This window comes from Sprattus sprattus (genome assembly GCF_963457725.1).
Source record: "Sprattus sprattus genome assembly, chromosome: 1".
NCBI classification, from domain to species: Eukaryota; Metazoa; Chordata; class Actinopteri; order Clupeiformes; family Clupeidae; genus Sprattus; species Sprattus sprattus.
Genome location: NC_137920.1, coordinates 66944697 through 66967196, shown reverse-complemented (window position 1 = coordinate 66967196; position 22500 = coordinate 66944697). Strand labels below are relative to the sequence as shown.

Here is a 22500-nt window from a genome sequence, read left to right as displayed (position 1 = left end):
CATGAGGCCTGTTGGCGTTAGGAGGATCTGCACTGTTTAGGAGGGCGGTGAAGGAAAGTGCGTTTTGACATTCTTGAAGGGGTGAGAGGTTCTCCAAACCTAAGAACTACCAGTGAGATTTCCCTCTGTGGCCATGGACAATTTCCCCACCCTCTCTCTCAAGAGGAAGCATAACAGGAGTGAAGGAAAGAATACAAGGGAAACAAAGGAAAGGTTACATCTTGCATTATTAAGTCATAAGTGAAGAGGCAGAGTTTTTTTTTAAGTGCAGAAATGCCACTGAAGCATTTAGTTTCACCTTTAAATGGCATTCACGGACATCTTTATTATGGAAATCCACCAAGGCTCACAATGTCAGTAGACACCTCACAGGAGCATAAGCAGCTGTTCATGGATGACATTTTAATTTGTGGCAACCACTGTCACTTTTCACTTTCTGTGGAAAAGAGTTCACCTTGACTTCACCTTGACTTCACCATGACCGTCTGTGGAGCTGAAGGGATTACTCAGACATGCCAGGCAGGCACCAGGCAGAAATACATAGGCGTGATGTCATTCCATCATTCATCAAATTGTTATCTCCTGTGTGTTTTGAGGAAGGCTGTCTGGCCCGGCCACAGCCTGATAACAGCCAGTCCCTGGCGCTGTGCAGCCCCGCCATCCTTGCCCCGATGGCACCCCGGGACTGTAGGGGTAGATGGGAGGCAGGTGGGGAAGTTAGGGTTCCTAACTTCGCTGTTAAGAGGCCATTACCCGAAACCCACCCACCCCGACGTTCCTTATGTAGCTGCTGAGTGTCTGGGAAAACATGAGAGAAACTCCCCTGGGTTTGCCAGATGTATTTAGAGAAAGCGCTACTCTGGTTTGGACTCACAGTTTTTGTCACTCACAGTCAGTGAACATTACTAGCTTACTGCTAGTGCTAGTGTTATGTATACTGATATGTCATGTGTATGAGTGCGTGTCTGTATACATATGTCTGTGAAGTGTATGAGTGCGTGTCTGTGTACATATGTCTGTGAAGTGTATGAGTGCGTGTCTGTATACCGGTACATACGTCTGTGAAGTGTATGAGTGCGTGTCTGTGTACATATGTCTGTGAAGTGTATGAGTGCGTGTCTGTGTACATATGTCTGTGAAGTGTATGAGTGCGTGTCTGTGTACATATGTCTGTGAAGTGTATGAGTGCGTGTCTGTGTACATATGTCTGTGAAGTGTATGAGTGCGTGTCTGTGTACATATGTCAGAGTTTTGCGTTTGTGTCCTTATTTCCACTGAAATGTCCTGAGTGGAACTGTATGTCCAATGACCCCCACAGACAAAGACTGCAGGTGGGTGAAGATCAGGCCCCACGTGGACACATCTTTACCGTGCAGCATATCCAATCGACAGATCTGCTGGAGAATTGTTCGTGCAGAGCCTCGCGCCTCTCTGATTTAATCGACCTTAATGCCAGTTGTGGCTGTGCTGGTCCTGTGACTGCAGGCTCGTCTTCACAAGTGTGTGTGTCTGTGTGTGTCTGTGTGTGTCTGTGTGTGTGTGTGTGTGTGTGTGTGTGTGTGTGTGTGTGTGTGTGCTCATGCATTTATCTGTGTGTTTGAGATTGGGAAGGGGGTAGGGAAGCCTCTGAATTATGAATGGGAGCAGATCAAATATTTACTCTCACTGTTTCAGGGCAGGCTGGACACCACAGGACCTGTATCCTCAAAGGCCAATGCCAGTGCACTAGCTAGAGGACTTATCCATCTTTCCAATCCATCTTTCTATCTCTCTCTCTCTCTCTAAACTATCTATCTATCTATCCATCCATCTACCTCTCACTCTCCCATTCTCTCTCCCTTTCTGTCTATCTGGCCTACATGTGAGTGTTTACATCTGCCAGAGACACAAATAATCACCTCCTCAGGGGTGCATGATCCTGACTTTGAACTTTGACCCCTCCAGCATATTTGTCTGATGGGGGCCTCAGCCTGTATGTGTGTGAATACCAGTGTGGGCTTATCAGCTCTCCTTTCATTTCCACACACCGACTCCTTCATCTCAGCTGTGTGAGCCTGTGACATTTGACTTCCTGTCTGTGATCCAGGAAGAGATTGGCCACTTCCTGCTCTGGGTTTAAGCTGAGGATAATTACACAAAACTGGTAGGAGAAAAAGAGAGATCAGGTATTCAAAATGAGTCTATGAGGTCCAACACGGAAATTCCTCTCTGGTTTTCATATCGTTTGTATAAACACACCTCAAAATGGATGCATTTCTTTTAAACAAATTGCTAAAACCCCCTGCAAATGTGTGTTCCAAATACTAAAGACAGAAAGTCATGAATCATACTCTATACAGCCTGTTGTGTAATGTGTTGAACATGTTATGAAAACTATCCTGAACAAAGCTTCAAAATTATCATTTGATATGAAGACAGTCTTCTACGCCTTCATATTCCCTCACCGTCAGATGGGGAGTGACGACACCCGGGTGTGAAGCTGTTGGGCCCCACGTAAAGGGCCATAAACTGGCCTCCTCAGAGGTTCCTGAGCTGCACTGCTTCCCCAAGCAGTAGGAATGGATGCAGTTCTTCCCCAAAGGTCTCTGTTGGCAACCTGAGGGTGTTGAGTCATATGTGCAGTACGCTGTGTGGTATGGTCTAATAACCAAGGACATTTATATAACATCTAATTATAGTATTGCATAATGTTTGAATGTACATTTAATCAATTCAAAGACCGTTCTATCCAGAATTACCTACGTTGGAAGAGTACAGGTCACCACTCATCATATCCACACCCTCCCCTGCGGCGGCTGATTTGAGCACCAGTAGAGCCACATAAGCAGGGCCAGCTCAGGGGTGCGTGTTCTCCGCCGCTCTCCACTGTTGCTGCTCCTTCCCCTGGGCTCCTCTCCCGGGCGTGCAGCCTCTTCCCCCGACAGCACTCCTGCTTGGAGCACTCTTACGTAACGAGCCGGGGCCCACCGTGAACTCCAGCGCGCCCTTCTGCAGCGCCCCTCGCAGAGATGCCCGCCGGCAGGGTGGAGAGCGCAGGGGTAGAGAGAGAGAGAGGGAGAAAGACACTCCCCCTTTGCCAAAATGTTGAGGTGAGGGGACTTACAGAGTGCTTCTTTAAATGGCACCATCCGAAGCGAGAGGAACAGCGATGAATTATGTAAAACGTTGTGTAACAGACAGAGATGGAGGGAGTGTGGGAGAGAAAGAGAGAGAGAGTGGCACACGCACATGGTGGCACTTGTACATGTGGCGCCGTGGAGGCCGCTGCGTACCCGCTTCAGCCCTGTTGCATCAGTGGCTGTCACCAAGGGCTAGTAAGCGAGGGCGCGTGTGAGGGGCTGGCGTGGGCGTTGGGGACAGCATGCTCTGCCCTGATGCTGTTTGTGTCTCTTTGATAAAGAGGTCAGTTTGCACAGCAGCCTGTCTCTCTGTTTGTAAACACTGAGCTCTCCTCCTCCTATTCGGAGCTCTCTCTCCTCGTTCTCCGAGTGTCTTTTCATGCCATTCCTCTTCTTCGTTGCCTTAACATACCATGAATCATACCATATACAATTTAAGACTCGCTTTCTCTTTCTTTTCTTCATCTGCTTTGCGTTCACTCTTTCTGGTCCTCCTCTCATTCTTTGCCTCTCTCTTTCCCTCCTTCACCCAATGTCGCCAGCATATGCTTCCACAGCCTCAATTTAATTTGGACAAATCCGCAGCAGCCCCTCACAAAATCACAAACAGATGGTTGCCATTAATGTGGAATCGGATTGTTTCACAGAGGGGGGCAGGGAGAGATGGATCGCCTACGTTTTCTTTCAATTTGATTATGTTTTCATTGTTCTCTGCTGTTCGTTTTGGTTATTGGAGCCCTGTATCTGCTACAGAGCATGGAGCGTCTGCAATGCTCTGCTCTCCCCTGAGGTCGCTGCGCAGGCTAGATAAATTGAAAGCAGGGCTCCGTCCGAGTCTCCGAGACCCACCACAGTGGTGGCACGCCAGCAGCTCCTTTTTTGGGGGCTGATTGTGATGACACTGATGCTGCTGCTGACAACAACGACGACGACGCTGATGATAATGATGATTAAACCTCCAGCTAATGTTTGCCCTGTGCCAGGAAAACACAGCGTTCTGTTTACACGAGAGAAGCATGGCATGGAGGCCAAGGCAGGAACCCGAAGCCACTGGGATGGCATCAAACCATGTGGAAGTCATCAGGGTCTGCTCAGTTATCCTGCCATTAGCTGTTAAGAACTGCTTAGCTGCCTCCACTGTGACACGAGACGAAGGGGAAGACGCTAAACATATCTTGCACATAGGTTAATGAAACATTATCCTATCCACCCCCACTGTTTTGGTCCTGGAGTGGTAAAATTGTATTTGGCCTTGTGGAACAAAGCTCATTAAGTGAATATACAAGTATGTTTGGAAAGCCCTGATGGCTCTATTGATTCTCTTTATGTCTTCTCTCTGCCTATAACGGTCGTTTGCTGCCAGTGATAGCTGACAATGACTTTTCCCACCTCCTCAAGACATATTGACCTTTTCAAGTCCGTGCAAGTCTCTGTTATTGGTAAACTGTAATGAAGGCTAGTGTCCTGGTTAGATATTCTAAGGGCAGGATTTAATTAAATTTGGCTGCTCTAGCAGTGGTGATAACAGTGACAAAAGTGCAAGTGCAAAAGTGCTGATGGGGATGGTAGCGATGATTTGTAGCTGTGGATTGTATTCCACATATATTTGTCTCGTTTTTCTCAGTGGGTTGAAACCACCCAATCGATCTGTCCACGTCCTTCCGCCCTCCCTCCCTCCCTCCCTCCCTCCCTCCCTCCCTGCCTCTGGCCTCGACTCTCCTAGCTCTAGGTGAGCCAGCGGGTCCCTGCGCCCCCTGTCCGCCTGAGCAGACAGCCATATATTCTTCACTGAATTATTTAAGATGGCCACCTCCACTGAGATCCTGGAACTAGGTCACATTGCGCCCTCTCATCACTTCTGTCGGGGACAAAATACCACGGTAACCAAAAAAGAAAGGATCACAGACAGGCGCGCCAGCGCGGGCAGGCAGGGTCCCTCATGTGGGCCAGCAGGGAAGCGAGAAGGCTGATCTGATTTTCAGTGCCAGGACTGCCATGATTCCTTTGTTCTGCTTACCCATCTTTATCCACCCCTGTGGTTCAGTAGTTTCCCTCGGATGGACACTCTAGATGTGGGCAGCACCTCAAGGCAGAATGACTGGCTTAACAACCTGTATGGTGTCCTCTGTGGCACTCATTTGTTGAAGCTATGCTTTTGCAATAACAGTACAAACTGTATAAATTATGAAAAAATGATACAATACTCACCCTGGATAGGATCTCTTCAACAAACAAAATAACATGCCATTTTTCTATTCTACGAGGTAACATAAATGTTGCCATAAACATTATTTGATGAGTCAGGGTCCCTCTAACCTACAAATCAAGGCCAGGGGGTTTGGATGAGCACAACTGCTGTTTCTTTGTATAGCTAACTCATTCCTGGATGGTCAGCAGATATGTTATTTTTTGTTTATAGTCAGCAGCGGTTAATTGACTGGCCTAAGGGATTGACTTGACTAGCTTCACAATCATCTGACCTGAGCTTCAATTAGTGGCTGATTTAAAGGTTGCTGCTTACACGTCGATTTAAGGGTTTTAGGGATATGGTTTGGGATGAGATTGCATGGATTAGGAGAGTAATCGGTTCTAAAAGACTGATGAGGCTATTTTATTGGGTTGTACTACAGAGCCTTTATAAATAGACCAAAACTGAATTTATATAATTATAATTAAAAATGAAAAATATAATATAATTAAAGTGCTACGTGATGTATGATTTTTGTCTCCAGCTCACGTGTTACTAATGGCTTGAGTTTTGAAGGGCTCTTGCATGTGTTCGGCAGGGACATACATAGGTTAGTGGGTCGATGTATGCAAAGGCTTTTTTTTTCAGGTCAGTAATGCATGATTGAAGTGGTGTGTAGATGTGTGTAAGCACATGATTGGAATGGTGTGTGTAGTATGTGTGTACATGCGTGTAGGCGTATACATTGTGTGTGGGGTGGGGGAGGGGTGGTGTGTGAAGCAGAGCATCATCTCAGAGCAGGGTCTCAGAGGTGAGTCTTAAGAGGGGGGGGGGGGGGGGGGGGGGGGACGGAACTACTATATAGAACCACACCATCCCCGAGGCCTCATGCCCCCAGCAATGGAATGTGGGTCACCCCCCCCCCCCCAGCCCCCACACCCTCCCCAAGAGTAGAACCACTCATTTTTTTATATCCTTCACAGCCCATATGAACTTCAGACCTACCAAGTTTATTGCGGAGGCTCAGTGACAGCTGTCAGAATGCCGCAAAGCAACCAAACAGCATTTCTTGGAGATCCTGTAGAAGGGCTCCCCCCCCCCACCCCCCCCCCTCCCCAAAAGAAAGAGAGGAGTGGTTGTCAGCAATGCTTCACATGAATTAAATATGGCCGTGTGTATTGACGCTGCCTGTGCCGTCAGCAGGCCGCTGTTGAGAGAGAGAGAAAGAGCAGCGCGCCCCACTGCGCTCTGAAATCATTGCTGTCTCCTCCAAGGGTCTTGCATCATGTCTGTGCCTCGTGCTTGTGTTTCCTTTTCCGTGCCTTGACGTTTTGGAATGCATCTGTGCGATTTATCGATCCTTTACAGTAGCATGAATTTGGTTTCCCTAGCAGTGAAAACATCGCATGGAGCTTGTCATCTGAAAAGACTGTGAACTGAGATAGAACGGGCCAGGACTATAAACACACACACACACACACACATACACACATACACACACACACAAACTCTTTCTCATATTTGCACACCCCTTTCTCAAAACTAACAGGCCACTTGTAAGGCTGCGCACCATGCTAATGACGGGACCCCAGCTTTTGTTCTAAAACTCTTCATTAGCATCAGACGTTTCTATCACAGATTCCCAACATGAAAGAAGGAGCCTTAAGCCGCAAAGACCTCCCCCAACCCCCCCCCCCCCCCCCCCCCCAGGGACCCGGGCTCAGACTCACACTAACTCTGAGCTTGGGCAGATAAAAGACCAGTACCCTCCTCCTCCTCCCTGCCTTCATCCTCCTCCTTCTGGTCCTCCCCCTCCTCCTCCTCGTTCCTACACCTCCTTCCCGCCTTCATACTCCTACTACTCCTCCTCGCTCCTCCCCCTCCTCCTCCTCCTCCTCCTCATCTTCCTCCTTCTCCTCCTCCTCCTCCTCTTTATCTACTACTGTGAGTCATGGGGGTTCTGAGTGAGCTCCCCTCCTTCCACCACAGTGTTCTTAGAATGCCAAGTGCAAGTGCGGCCGGATAAATATAGAGCCGCCATTTCTGTTGTATTGCCACTGATCGAATTACATGCCCTGGATATGGCTTATGGCAATCCTTATCAGGCAGCTGTCACATGGGCTCATCACAGCATCAGCTCAGAGACCCCTCCCCACACACACACACACACACAAACACACACAAACACACTAGAGTAAGCACCCCTGCTTTTTTTTTTTTAAACAATAGCGTTATTCAACCCGTTAAATAATACATCAGTTGGAATCACTTTCTCTCGCCAGCCTTTTCTGATGTTTCATCACTACGCTATTTCACTGTGAATCTTTTTCATTCTTGTTTACCGCTCCCGTAGTACATTTTATTCTGCGAGAGGTCTCAGAGATGCCTCACTTACAACATTTATTAACCTGCCACAGAGCCCAACGTGTGCCTAGCTGTGATCTCCAAGGAAGGCGTAAGAGAAAAAAAAAGAAATCTGTGCTGTGTGCGCGAGTCTGAGTCTGCGTAACCTCACTACTTCCTCCCTTAAGGGAGAAGAACAGTTGGCCCAGTCATCTTCCCTTTGTAAGCGCTCATGTAAAAGGCGTTTCGCAGCAAAACACAGATTTGTATCACCCGCCGCCATATGTGTTACTGTACCTCCGCAGAAGGGAAAAGGACACTGGCCGAGCGCGGGGAAGGGCATATTGAGGCGGGCTATGGTGGTCCTGTGCGCTTTAAGGTGATTGTCACTTCAAAGACCTCTTAGAGAACACATGGAGCGCAGCAGTGCACAGCCGCATCCTGCCGGGTCAGACTGGGACCCTCCTTTCATCCGTCTCTGGATCGCCGCCATCTAGCCCTCCTCCTGGAGCACTTCTCAAAGCCCTCGCATATGTTCCGCTCAAGTGCCAGGAACAGCAATGGCACCTTCCTTAAACAAGTGACACGTGAGGACGAAGTAGGAGTCCTTAATGGGCAACATGTCCCCAACAACAAAGACGGAGGGGAGGGGGGGGGGGGGGGAACTCCACTCGTTGTGCAGTTGCGGTTAATGTGATTTGCATAATCTAACTTTGCCGGCTAATTAATCGCTCAAGTGTCGCTGAGATTAATTATCGTCCCATTACCCTAAATGAGCCACTCTCCCGTGTGACTGTCAAGCACAGTATGTGGACCAGGGTGAGCGTGTCCTCCCGTGTCAAGACACAGGCGTTCTGTAAGTGAAAGTGTATTTCCTGACATCACAGTAAAACTGCGGCTTTTGCCACAGCGCTCCTGGTGGAGCTTTAAGAGGGGGCAGTGCCAGGCTGTTTATCTATAATTAAGAGGAGCGGCTGGCTGATGTCACCACCTAGGGCCTGGGCTACCAGAGGCCATATGCTCCCTGGCCCCTGCCAAGCCCCACCGCCCTGCAGCCCCTCGCTGGCCTCCGCATGGCACCGTATCCAGGCAGAACCGCCACCAAAGACACACATGATTACATCACAGTGTGAGCCTTTGGTTAGTCACTCCACTGTGTGTGTGTGTGTGTGTGTGTGTGTGCGTGTGTGTGTGTGCGTGTGTGTGTGTGTGTGTGTGTGTGTGTGTGTGTGTGTGTCTGTGTGTGTGTGTGTGTGTGTGTGTGTGTGTGTGATGAGACACAAGATTGAGTGAAGTGTGTGTGTGTGGTTTGAGTTGATGTGTGTTTTAGTCGAGTCTGGCTTCTAAAGCACGTGCTGTGGTGTGACCGCTCAGTCCCATTCGGGCTGTTTTACGCGCTCCTCTGCTGTTAAAGACTCTCCTCCCTCCATGCTCAGCATGCTTCAGCCAGACGTAGTCATTAAATTCTAAAATAACCTGTAAGGCAGCACTGCGGAGGATTCAAAAGTGTTGTGTTCATCTTAAGCATGTCTACCTTTCTAACCCTTAAAAAAAAAGACTGTCTGTAGCTAAAGGTTAGGGAAGTGTGCTTTTTTCTGTCAAAGCGTATTAACTCTCTTGTCTATCACGTCAGATCTACCTGTCATCATTATTCCTTCGCCCTGGAGGGTCCTTCTCTTTCCTCAGTAACCCCCATCCCACCACCTCCACCTTACCCCTTCAGACCCTCCATCTCTCCCTTTTGTGTTATCTTTTGTTTTTGTTTTAATCATGCTTCAAACATGCTTCCAGCTCTATCATAGCAGTCATGCTATAACAGAGGGAAAGGTGACAGTCGGCACACCGGGGGGTAACCCCGCTCACCGACAACAACAACAAGAGCAAGTGAAAGAGAAGGGGGTGACTTGATGCCTTTTACCCTCCTTGGCTTTGTAGTCCTGATCCATGCAGTGCTGACAGGAGAGAGCCCCCCCCAACCCACCCACACACACGCCTCATTATTCACCATGCCCTCTGTTTTTCTGGGTTAATGAGAGCAAGTGTCATTTTTGCCTTCATTAGACTGAGAATAAAAGCTGACTTTTGAAGCTCAGACATTCTGGTGGTTTCAACCTTGATTGATTCTATCCTTATGTTATGTGAATCTAACATGGTGGGTTTGGGAGAAGAGTAAAATGGAAAGGACAGAAAGCCAAAGATAGAACTTCTGCTGTTCTTGCGCCCTACACCCAGTGCCCTTTCTGTTTGAGCAGTTATTCTCTTCTCACCAAACCCCTCGCCTTATTTAAATGCATTCGGCATCCTAACTGGGAAAGGTCGTTCCTTTTTTATCCTCTTCCCTTCAGCATTCTCTACCAGAAATGAAGCACAGCATGCATATGCCTGATGCCTGTTGCCTCGATTTTACCCTTAGCAGAGTGTTCTTACATGCCCTCCCACCACGGTCATCCCTTGAGTGCCTCGGCGCAGAGAAAGGCGGTCCAACAGCGAAAAACACGCAGAACCGCTCTCATCTCCGCTCTGCTTTTCACCACACCGGTGTTGGAGTCGACTGCCTGTACATGTTGTCCCAGCGTCCTGTTCTGTTCTGTTCTTGTTAGCTTCAGGATTCTGTAAAACATTAACAACACCAAGGCTTGTGCAAGTCATGGTCTGTGAGTGACACATGATTAAATTCAGAGCCGATGTTTGCCAGAAGCATGTCGATACCCTCACACACATGACGAGCGTGGAAGAGTGACTCACAGATGTTGGTTGTCATGTTGCAGATGGTGTGTGTGTGTTTGTGTGTGTGTGTCTGTGTGTGTCTGTGTGTGTGTGTGTGTGTGTGTGTGTGTGTGTGTGTGTGTGTGTGTGTCTGAGTGTGTACAGTAAGGAATGCGTTTTGAACTCTCAAGCCCTCCCAGGGCCTCCTCAGGAAGAATGAGAGCCAGCGATGAGGGCACAACCGGTGTGTTACAGGGAGCCTCTCTGTCATCCATATGTGTGTGTGTGTGTGTGTGTGTGTGTGTGTGTGTGTGTGTGTGTGTGTATGTGTGTGTGTGTGTGTGTATATTGCCCATGCATCTAGTGCAGAATTTTAAATGATTCAGGTGTAGCCTGAGAAGCAGTATGGATGGTAAACACCCCTCTATACCTGTCTCTACCATCTCTATGATGGTTGTGTGTTCAGATGATGGTTGTGTGTTCAGAGGGGCATTCTAGTGGTAGTGATTGAGCCTCAGCTCTCCTCAGCTCCACTCTCTGCATGCGATCTGAAGGCCACTCTGGTGGGGAAAATGGGGGGAGGGTGGCATGTGGAGCGAGAGGAGGAGAGGGCCAAGGGGTTGGGCCACATGGCAGAAACACTCAGGATCAATTAAAGCGGAGCTGGTCTCCAGAGGACTCCCTGTGCAGAGGCTCAGAGAGGGAGAGAGAGAGAGAGAGAGAGAGAGGGTGAGAAAGAGGGAGAGGCTGGTGAAATGGGAGCGCTAGCCTACTCACACACTTACATAACGGGGAGAGGCCAGTGAAGTGTATGTGCCTTGGTCCACTGGGGAATCTTGGGGAATTCAGCTGGGGAGAAAAGGGAAGGAAAATGCTTTCTTTTTTCTTTTCTTTTTTAAGTCTGGAAATACATGAAAAAGCATGTTTGCAGTTATCCAGTTTGTCTACCCTTGAAATACATGGCTAGCTCTTTACTCACATCTTTACTTACATCTCCTGTCACTGCCCAGGCTTCTGTGGCTTACTCACACACACACACACACACACACACACACACACACACACACACACACACTCCCACACACATGTTTACGCTCATACACACACTCACACATCTGGATACTCTGTACTGTTTAGTGATGGCAGCAGCTCATCCACTCCCCCCTCCTCTGCCTGCTGCCTCTCTCTTGCTCTCTCCCTCTCCTTCCCCCACTCGCTCTCTCTCTCCCTCCCTCTCTCTCCTCCTCCTCCTCCTCCTCCTCTCTCCCTGTTTGCGTTACTGGAAATCAGATCGAGCACAGAGCAGAGCAGAAGAGGAGATGCTGGCAGCTGCCTGTGGAATTAGCCTGAAAGCCTGAGAGGGAACCAGAGAAGAATTCTCAGGATTAAATTCTCCGGACCAGAAGGGGGAAAAAACACAGAACCATGGCAATATTCTCTCTTATTCTCGAAGAATGAGCCATTCTGACACGATTTCTTTCTTTATTTCTCTCACTTTTTTACTCTCATCTGGTATTTTACCACTCCATTGTGAGAGTGTGAGAGATAGTCAGCTCTGTTCTCCTACGGGAAACACTAGTATTTTCTGGTAAATTCGTGAGAGTTGGTTTTCTTGGTGTCTGTGTGACTTGTGAGGGAAACGGAGCTTTGGATCTGTGTTTGTGGCTCCCCCTCGCACGCTTGTGAAGCACATACCCCCCCCCCTCCACCCCCTCCCCTGTGAGCGGGGCAGCAGCGGCCAGCAGCCGGCAAGATGACTGAGATCATGGTGGCAGACCACAACCTGAACACGGTTTGCGAGCGCCTGGAGAAGCACTGCGTGGACGACCTCCCCGCCGTCAAGAGGCACGGCAACACCGGCGCCAAGCTGTGGGGCCGCGTACGCAGCAAGCTCCTTAGACAAAAGGTCTTCACGCTCTTTCACCCCGGCACTTTCTCTTCTTTTCTCTCTTTCTTTCTGTCTGTCAGCGGCTCTCCCCATCTCCCTCTCTGTGTCACTGACTCTTCTCTTTCTCTCCCTCTCAGCAAGTTAGTTTCAGTCTAATGCGGCAAAATGTGGAATGTGTTTTTGACTGTCAAACCAAGAATAACATTTTGAAAAAGAATTCATGAATATTGTGTCAGTAAACAGCTTTTATCCGACATTGTGCCGTGCATTTTAACAAACAACATGAGGGAGAGAAAATATAATTCCAAGTTAACGCTGCACTACTGATAGTAGTTGTGAGTCACTGTGTATGTATGCAGGAGGTGCCTTTGTGTCAGTGTTTTGGCATTATGATCATGTCATGTCTATTCATGCCATACACTCGTGTGTGTGTGTGTGTGTGTGTGTGTGTGTGTGCACGGCTGTTCAGACCACAAGCGCACGCTTTGGACACGTGCTCCAGAACATGTGGCGGCGTATGCAAGGGAGATTTAAACTCTGTGTTAACCTGACCTAGGGTCAGCACGCAGGGTACAGTCACTCAGGCCTGACAGAGTGCCTGCTCTTGGGCAAGAAGTTATGGGCTCAGCAGGGTTTAGTAAATATACGACCACGTCACGTCACGCCCCCACTCTGCATCCACGTCCATCCGCCATGTTTGATGTGCCATCACAGCCTGTCACACGCATCAGCAGGACTTATGGCTATTGTGTCTCATGCAGTGTCCCAAACACCAGTAACCATACTGCAGAGGGAATGTGACCCACTTCTGAGTCACGTCTTTGCTTCGTGTCTATGCATGTGCTGTCATCGGCTCCATGTATGTCAAAGGTGCAAATATAGAATCTTAGTTGAAGGGAATGGAATTGAAAGAGTTAGGGTTCCACACAGCCTGTCATGGCAGCGGTAATTTCTGTGGAATGTACAGCTCCAGTCTTGGCTCTGAGTTGGTGGTTCAGAGTCCTGATCTCTCAGCAGCTGGTCCTCATGAGAAGGGTGGTCAGTATGCTTCTTCTCTCATGCAGGGCTGTGTGTGTGAGAGAGACGGAGAGAGAGATATGGCACATCATGACGGTAGAGAACGACAGCCAATGTCAAAGATTCCATACATTTTATTGGTGTATTTGTCTCTCTCTCTCTCTCTCTCTTTCTAGCTCTTTCTTTTATTTTCTGTCTGTACTTCTTTCTCTCTGACACATTTTCACACACCATCTCTCCTTCTCTCTCGATCTGTCAGTTATTGTTTGAGTCATATGCCAGCGCAATGCTCATCCACTCCCAAGCATGTGTGTTCACATAGACAAACCTTCACAAGCGGCTCCATTCATCTGTCTGTAGACGTGTGCTTTAACAGGAGGGCTGCTAAAGCTGTGTCTGATTTATGGTTAACAAAAGCAATTCACTCCCATGACTGCTTCCTCTGTGCCTCAAATTAGCTTCAGATTCTGGGTCAAATGCAGACAACAGGATTCTATGTCTCTCTCGTTTTTTCTGTGTGTGTGTGTGTGTGTGTGTGTGTGTGTGTGTGTGTGTGTGTGTGTGTGTGTGTGTGTGTGTGTGTGTGAGTATGTAAGTGAGTTAAAGAGAGTAAGAGAGTGAGATGTAGTGGGGGTCCTGGATGTTTGTGTTTCTGTCATACATTCTGAAATTAATACCATGGGTTTTAAGCATAACATTCATGTGTTCAGGCATAACGTTTCTGCTGTTAACATCTGGGGTTTTGTATCTCAATCTTTCTACGTTGGTGAAATGTTGGAGAAGAAGAATGCATTCCTCTTTGGTAATGGGAGATTATGGTTTTGGTTTTCTTGAAGGCGGCAGAGCACACAGCAGCAGAACCCTGCAGCTTTTGTGTTCCTGTGCTTCTGCAGACCTGTTACGAGTGAATCTGTTCTCTGCTGTTTGCATGCGACAAAGATTGTGTGTCTGTGTGTGTGTGTGTGTGTGTGTGTGTGTGTGTGTGTGTGTGTCTCTCTGTGTGTGTGTGTGTGTGAGAGAGAGAGAGAGAGAGAGAAAGAAAGAAAGAGATAAAGTGATAATGAACGAGAGAGCTAAGTGTGCGTGAGTGAGTGAGAGATGACGTGAGGGTGCGAAAAAAACAGGTCTCTGTTCCTTGTACCGCATCTGCACTGCCAGCACTTTGAAACAGTAATTTATGTGCATAAGCTTACAGAACTCAGCCAGGGTAGAACAAAGACTTGAGAGTCCAGGACTTAACTCCTGCGCCCAAGGGCCAGGCCATGTAGAGGGCCACACCTGCCCCGGGGCGGGAGCGCTCCCTCGACCCCTCTGCTCCGCGCTCTCTCTCTCTCTCTCCTGGCACCGGCCAGCATAAGACCAGCAGGATTAGGGAGCCCAATCCCCAGCTCCACTCCATCGACCCCTTAGCCTGTCCACACAGCACATTACAGTAGATCAGTGCTACTGATCATCTGTTGAGCGGGGAGCAGTCAGGCTTCACTGGTACTGAGGTCCACCAGGTGTGTGTGTGCTCGTGTGCATGGATGGATGGATGGATGTGTGGTGTCTGTTTTAAAGTAGACTGCTGTGTGTTCAGCTATACATGTGTGCTGGTATAGAGTGTATCCATAATGCTGAGGGGGAGATGTGCTGCTGTGCACACATCATTTACAGCATCGATCGCTCGTGAAAGCTCCCCTCATCCCTCATCAGCCTGGGCTCCAGATGCAAATGGCACCACACACACACACACACACACACACACACACACACACACACACTCACACACACACACACACACACACACACACAGACACACACACACACACACACACACGCACACGCGCATGCATATTTACACATGTAACATACCTGTCCACACATTAAAGATTCTTGCAGAAATGGTTCATAAAACAAGTTCCCACTTTCACGCCTCCTCCTGGTGCACACAGTAGCACATTTACACACATTCACACGCATCACCGTGCTACTTGTTCTCGCGTGCTGAATGAGGCTTTGAGGTAGGGAAGGTGTGGCTCGTCAGTTTTCTGAATGAAGTCTCAGTTGCAGGAGAGAGAGAGACAGAAAGAGAGCGTGTGTGCGTGTGTGTGTGTGTGTGTGTGTGTGTGTGTGTGTGTGTGTGTGTGTGTGTGTGTGTGCATGCTTGGGTCAGAGGCGCTGAGCACCACAGCGCAGCTTTCATCCTGCGGGGGGGAATGAGAAGGTGAGCATTAGCAGGGGAAGAGCACCTCTCAGCACACTCACAGTTCACTGAATACAGAAAGAGGGAGAGAGACAGAGGTAGTGCAGAGGACACAGGTTAATAGGGGACAAATGAGAGAGGAGAAAGTGGCAGGGGAAAGGAGGGTACTGTACAGACATGATGGAGTTGTCCAGGGAGGAGGATTGAGAGAAGGGCCACTGTGGCTCGTCTCAGGGTAGCTGCCTGGTTTTAATTAAGCCTGCAAGAGCACAGGCAGATGTTTCAGCCAAGCTTACACTGGCAGACTATAGCCAGCACGTCACATAACATTCCATCCCAGTCCATTCGACATTTGTCTACTAAATGACGATACCACTAAACTACAATAGCACCAAACTACAACTGTAGTTACTGTTCACTTCCACGATACATATGAATGAATATATATATGCAGGTGAAGAACATTTTACATTTTTGGGTGGTTTTTGGATGCCTCATACTAAAGGCCAGGTCTTGTTTTCCGACCCGTGGCTTCCCATTTTAGCACGGTACAGTGTCAGTGAAGAAGAAGAGTCCAGTGCCCCCTTCACCTTTTTAAAAGGCCCCTCAAATGCCAGCCAGCCCCTAATGGCCCCATTTATACGGGGACATAAATCTTCGAGCAGTCACCTGAAGGGGACCCATACCCCCGCCGAGGGTCACATTACGCCCCGCGTTGGTGGCTAACAAGGCCCCACTGATTGGATAATGAATTCCACAGGGGCAAGGGTGCCTGGGGATGACCTCCTCCCCCCGCCGGAGAGAAAAGCCCCCTGCGGTGAGTTGCTCTTTGCGTGGAGGCGGAAGGTCACAGTGGCCCTACCCTTCACACCACCTCCAATTCATCATGCAATTAGTCCACCAGTGGCTTCCCATCCCCTCTGTGAGTTATGGCTCATTTGCGAGGGCTTCTACTTGTTGGATTTATTTCAGAGATTGTCTAACTTCCCTTAACAAGACAGTGTTCATGAAGTCGCTTAGTGTGATCATTTCCGACACATTGAGCTAAGTTTTGTAACAGTGTAATATTCTTTTTTTCATCACTTAACATATTATATAGGATTATTATATTATATATTATAAGTATAGGATTAACGTATTAGTGAATGTCAACTGCGAAGTAGTTCATACTAGTCCACATGTTGGACGTTGTTGTGTTTGCTCTAAGCAGCCCCGATTACTGTCTGCTCTTAGTCATCGGAGAATTAAGGCTTCCTGTATGGTGCTTGTTCGCTTACTGGAAACCACTCAACTGGAGCGAGGTCTGACATCAGCGAAATGCATCAAGTCTCTTAGGTAAATATTAGAATGACCTCCACTCCAACCCCTGAATAGTTGTATAATTACAGCAACGTTCCCACAAATCAGTCCCGCTAGTGAAGTGCCAAGACTCACTGTGATACTTTTGGCTTGACACAAAAGAGGAGAACTTGATAAGAAAACCAGATTCAGCAGCATTCTGTGAACAGCACATTTCACATACCATTTCAGCAATGTGTGCTTTTTTTCCACAGAGAAAGTGTTTCATTGTTTCCATAGCAGAGGTCAGAAAGAGGCTGTCAGCTTTGTGTCCATGTGAACATGTGTGTGTGTCTGCGTTTTACTTCACGTCTGTGCGTGTTTGTGTTCAGGCAGATTTGCACACTGTATCCTCACTCAAGCATTGGTTGCATTCGTGTATGTTATGTAAAAGCTTGGTCTTATATAAGACCAGCGAAAGCAAGATTGGGCAAAAACCATACATACATTCACTCCCACTTAATTTTCAGTCATTTCCTCAACACCCTACCATGACCACATGTGCCACCAATGGTGTCTACTCTAAGCGTTGTGTTTGTACCATGACCAGATGAAACATGCTCTCACACGTTAGTGTTCATCAGCACCCTCGTCGCAGTGTTCTCTATTAAAAAAAAAACACCACCCCCCTCGCCAGCAGCAAACAGCACCGCCCACGTCATACTCAGCTGACTCATGCGATGATGCTCAATGTTGTTGTAAACAAACAAATGATTTCCTGTTTAGATTAGGATTCGTCAAAACAAAGCTCAATGTTGTTATTTGAGACAACGTAAAAAAAAAAAAAATGGCTAATGCACAGTGATGGACACGGCTGCTAATTAAAATAAAGTGTGGAAGCAGCTAATTAAAACAGGGAGTCAGATGATGAGTATTCAGCTATCCGAATAAAAGCCCTGGAAAGATGGGCACAATCCTCTAAAGCCTTAATCAAACAGAGGGAGTAAATGCTGCGTATCAGAGGTTCTTTTTAATTATTCATTTCAGGCAATGGGAAATGTAGGACATTTCCATCTCAATTCTAATGAACTAATTAGGATTAAGGTTTTATTACCTCCGTATGAACTTTAAAGAGAGCCTTGTTCCTGATTTCATAGGTTTTGCACATTCATTTGAAGTGATTTCTTTGCCTTTTGACAGCGGGTAGGCTATTGCTTTGTGTTTCCTTGCCTTATTGTGTGCTGTACCACAATTGTATTCCAATCTAGCACTTCCAGTTCTTTGGTTAATGGTGATGTTACCGCTATGTTCAAAAAACAACCGACATCTTCCCCATTTAATAACTGTGCTGCAGCTACTCATAAATCACACCTTGGTCTGACTGTGATGACTCTAGTTTACAAAGATCTCTGTGCTTGTGGTTGCGTTCACCCAAGCGTCTGCAGTGCACATGTGTTTTTGCATCTCTGTACACAGACGCATGCAGAATTAAGTTTAAAGAAGCGCAGAGACACAAATGGCCGCCACATGACTTGTCAGAGCACGGGACAATCCGATGTTAGTTTCGGCTTTTTCTGCTCCCTGCCACATTTCCTCCATGACGAGAGGATCACCTATCCTGCTAGCAAGAGGTCTTATCTGCTCACACACACACACACACACACCAGCAGGTGACTCTGTTGAGCTGTCATGCCCTAATGCCCTGCCCAGAGCAGGCCGCTGGGTGAGATCAGCCTCGAGCGGCTCTGGGGAGAGTTGGGGTGAGGCCTGGCATGCAGCAGTAGTAGCAGCATCATCAGCGTCTGTGGAGGGTGAGGGAACGGGTAGGGAACATGGTGTTCCTGCCACTGCAGAACCTCACAGTGGTTGAGCCCACAGAGGGACGAGTGGAGAGTCAAGCTTTCCTCTGCTGAGTCACTCACACAGGCAGAATTTTGGAATTCTCTCCCTCTCTCTCTCTCTCTTTCTGTCTGTCTCTCTTTCTCTCTCCCTCTCCCTCTCTCTGTCTCTCTCTTTCTGTCTCTGTCTTTCTCTCTGACACACACTTTTTCATCTTTTTCTCTTAACTCTTTGTCTTTTTCTCTCTCATCTCAATGTTCAGTATTTATTACAAAGACATTATTGATTGAATTTGAAACAGGGCTTGACTTCATTGTCTTGTCAGATTGAGGACGTCATATGGCATTTACCAAAGGGATTTCTGGGAACTGTTCCTTTGTCTGATTGAGAGGAAATGTGTTTAAGAGGTCAGCAGTTTTAATCCAAACCATGACTGGTATAAGGTTGTTATTTATACATCCTTCCCTTCGCTTTGTTCTCTCTCTGCATGTGCTAGCAATCTGAGTCTAGGTTGGCTTGAGAGATAAAACACTGGCACACCGTTTCATCTCCATTTAAAGATGAATAAAAACAGACAGTGGAGTCTTTGGTCTTTGTCCTGCCCTGTTCTTGATCGCTGTATCCTATGGATGCGCTTTGTAGTACCAGGGGTATATGCTCATCTGATTGGCTGCCAGGCAGCAAGACAATCAAACAACTAAGCCTTTTTGGGCGTTCTTTGTTGAAGGCAGTCTCTGGGCACATGCAGAGCACACACTTTTGTTATCGATGTCCTGCATCAAAGGGACGTTTTTCATGCAACCCATATGATTCTTTTCTCATCAAGCGCTAAACTGAGATAGCCATGCTAAATCTCTCCTGAAAATTGCACGCGCCGTGTAAGTAAACCCTCAACTATGCAGTGTTTTTAAAAAAAATTGAGGCTTAGGGTTATCCCTTTCAGCCATAACATTTCCCATGCTAGAAAAAATGTAACGAGAGAGATGTGGTGTGCTCCTGCGTGGCTTTCAATACACACAGGCTGATCTTAGAAGAACGCTGGCCTCTCCGCAAATCAGTTAGTGTGCTGCGTTTAGAGATTTTCTGCAGTCCCCCCCCCCCCCAGCTTGACTTTATATATTTTTAATGACGTCTGTACTCGGGGGTTAAATTGAGAGATTCGTGGAGAAGTGAGAGAGAGAGGGAAAGGAGCCTTTTTTGGGGAGCCCCTAGAGAACTCATCAGAAGGCCATCTGGGAGTTTGGCAAGAGCCAGTAAAGACCAAAAAGCACTGATTAGCCGGCCCTCATTTAACTACCTAGCCCCCGCTGTGAAAATGGGCACTGACAGAGATTGGGTCTTAGCCGACAGTTTCATATGGCAGTTTTTATAATGACGTTCATTAGACTGACATTGGTCTTGATGAATGCTTCAACACTATTAAAGTAGTAGCTTATAACTCATACGCCAGTACAACAGAGCGCCCTGTCTAGGCAGATAATAGCCGCGCTATACTATAATCGCATAGTTGTAGTTGCCCTGTAAGTGATGGTGAGTTAAACAGTGGGAAAAGTGTCTGCAAACGTTTGTTGTCACGAAATTTGATCTAGATTGCTTCAATATGGTCTCCCTCTCCACTGCAGCAAGAGTAATGATAATTGAGTGTGGTCATGCTGTGGGCTGTGTACCGCTGTTCTCAAAACCTCACAAATGAGAGCAAATGTGTCGGGGTTGCACATACCTGGCTCAAGTCACAAAGAAAGGCAGCACCCGTAGAAGAACTCATGACCATAATTGCAGAGGGGATAAAGCATTTTCAGCACGACATCTTTTCTTTGCTCACTAATTGACTTTTTGACAATAATTGAAATTTGCGTAAGCCCTTCAATTCTAACATGGACGTATCTTTATTGTAGCGTAATTGTAATTTGGTTTGTATACTCTCTTTTTTTAAAAGGGAATCATTTTACACACACACTCTTTATTTCGCTCCCGAGTCTATCTTTACAACAAACACCGAAGGCCGTCTGCTCGTTAGTGGCCACTGTTGAGTGGGCCTGCTAAAGCCATCAGCTGCGTTGGGCTGTGTTCAGCTGTGCCGTACGGAGCTCTGGAGTGTGTTTGTAACACCCCCCCCTCTGCGTCCTGAGAGCCCAGCCTGAGTGACAGGTTCCTCCAGACGCAAGCCTGCTGGTCATCACGCCACAACCATGTTCTCACTGAGGAGTCAGAGGAAAGCCCCTGTCAGTACAGGGAAAACATCTGTGTGTGTTGTGTTTGTGGTGTGTTGTGTGCGTGTGTGTGTGTGTGTGTGTTAGTGTGTGTGTGTGTGTGTGTGTGTGTGTGTGTGTGAGGTTGTTTGTGAATTTAACCTTGTTTTAGAGCAGTGGGTTCCTCCAGATGTTCAAACAGAGAAAAGGACAGTGTGGGCCTATGGCAGAGGGATCTTTCTCTTAGCCCAAGAGGTGCAGGCTCAGTGGGAAGCTAGGGGCTGTGATAACATGTACCAGGGCCAGTCCAGGAGACAGGGTCTGTGTTGGTACATGTAGATGTTCCTCAAGTTCATGATTTGGAAAAACCAGAAAGAAGGGAATGGCTGGCCACAGGAGACAGCAGACAGATATCGGCCTGTTTGTCCGAATTTAATGTAAATTCCAACAAGCTGACTTTACTTAAAGAACTCAGGAAACCAATTGCATCAATTTCTAAGTAAAGTAACTGATTATTTTTGAGTGGTTAAACTTGAAAACTTGACTACTTTAACATTAACGGAAAACTTTAACAACAATTTCAAGCAACTAAAACATTTTACGGTTTGACAACTACATTGATTGTTATTTAGACAGCAGTGTACACTGAAAAATACTGCACTGGACCACATTGTGGCAAGAACACACACACACACACACACACACACCCTTGTTACAACATGTATGCTCATACAGTATGAACACATACACACAAACCACACACACATACACACATTATAGGTCATATTGAATGGCAATACCAGGTTCTCTCAGTAGTCTCTTGCCTTAGCCACACTGCTCTCTGTCCCTACCCCTACAGAGTTAACTTCCCGGAAATCCATGAAGGAGTTTGGTTTGATCTAGAGTTCCCAGGGATTTTTTTAAGAAGTAGGCTGGACTGTCTGGGAATTTCCACAGGGGAGGCAAATGGAAAACTGTGTCTTCTTCAGAAAAAAGGCTGTTGCAGAAAATAGTCCACCATCTAATGTGGAAACTTAATGATGACTTGGTTGTTATGGAGGGTGGAATTGTTAGAAGGTTAAGTCTTAACGTAATATCTGGAGGCGTTGCCTGGAATGCCAGGGTCTGTGGGACAATGCCATGTTAGACCAGCCTTAAAGACGTTACCTTCTCCTATTGCTCACATTTCTACTTATAATTAGGTGTATGTTTGTCCCCACTTCATTAGAAGCTACATAGCAAGTGCCAAGCATCTAGGCTTTGTGAGGTCACCTTTCTGTCAGGTGTGTGTAGTGTTCCTCTCAGAGACGTGGGGAGAGGAAATCAAAGTTTGGGGATGCCTAGGAGTGGGGGACGAACCCCTAGGTATGGGCTTCAGGCTGGGCCAAATAGAATGGGTTACTCAAAATTCCTAAATATTAATGTCTCCCAAAAGAAAAGAAAAGAGATAAATCGCTAAGGTCTTGAATTTGCTTAAATGCTTGTTGGGAAGAAGTAATGGGGTTTGGTGAAATGCATGAGGGGAATGAAATCTAATCTTTCGGAATCTCTTTCTCTTTTAGCTGGATCCACAGACAGTGCAGACCAAGAATTGGCACATGGATGTGATTGAGATGAATGGGGTAAGTCTGCGTGGGATTCAGTTGAAAATGGAAGGCATCTTGTCCTCACGTCCCTGTAGTCTCAAGATTAGCTATCACTCTCACGCCTCAAACATGTAACAGTTCCAGGAGGCGCTTAGAGCAGTT

General features: G+C 47.3%; 1 protein-coding gene across 3 annotated transcripts in view; it reads left to right on the top strand.

Moving 5' to 3' along the window:
- The window catches only part of abr (ABR activator of RhoGEF and GTPase), a gene marked incomplete at its 5' end in the record, with an annotated part of 125444 nt that overhangs the window by 95071 nt on the left and 7873 nt on the right, over positions 1 to 22500 (top strand). For 2 of the 3 annotated variants that reach the window (XM_080839151.1, XM_080839152.1), the window contains one exon: positions 22315 to 22374. In XM_080839151.1, the coding sequence (XP_080695277.1) occupies positions 22315 to 22374 (60 nt within the window). Of the gene's footprint in view, positions 1 to 11672; positions 12263 to 22314; positions 22375 to 22500 lie in introns of those variants that run through there. The other variant, XM_080839153.1, reaches the window with a different exon arrangement.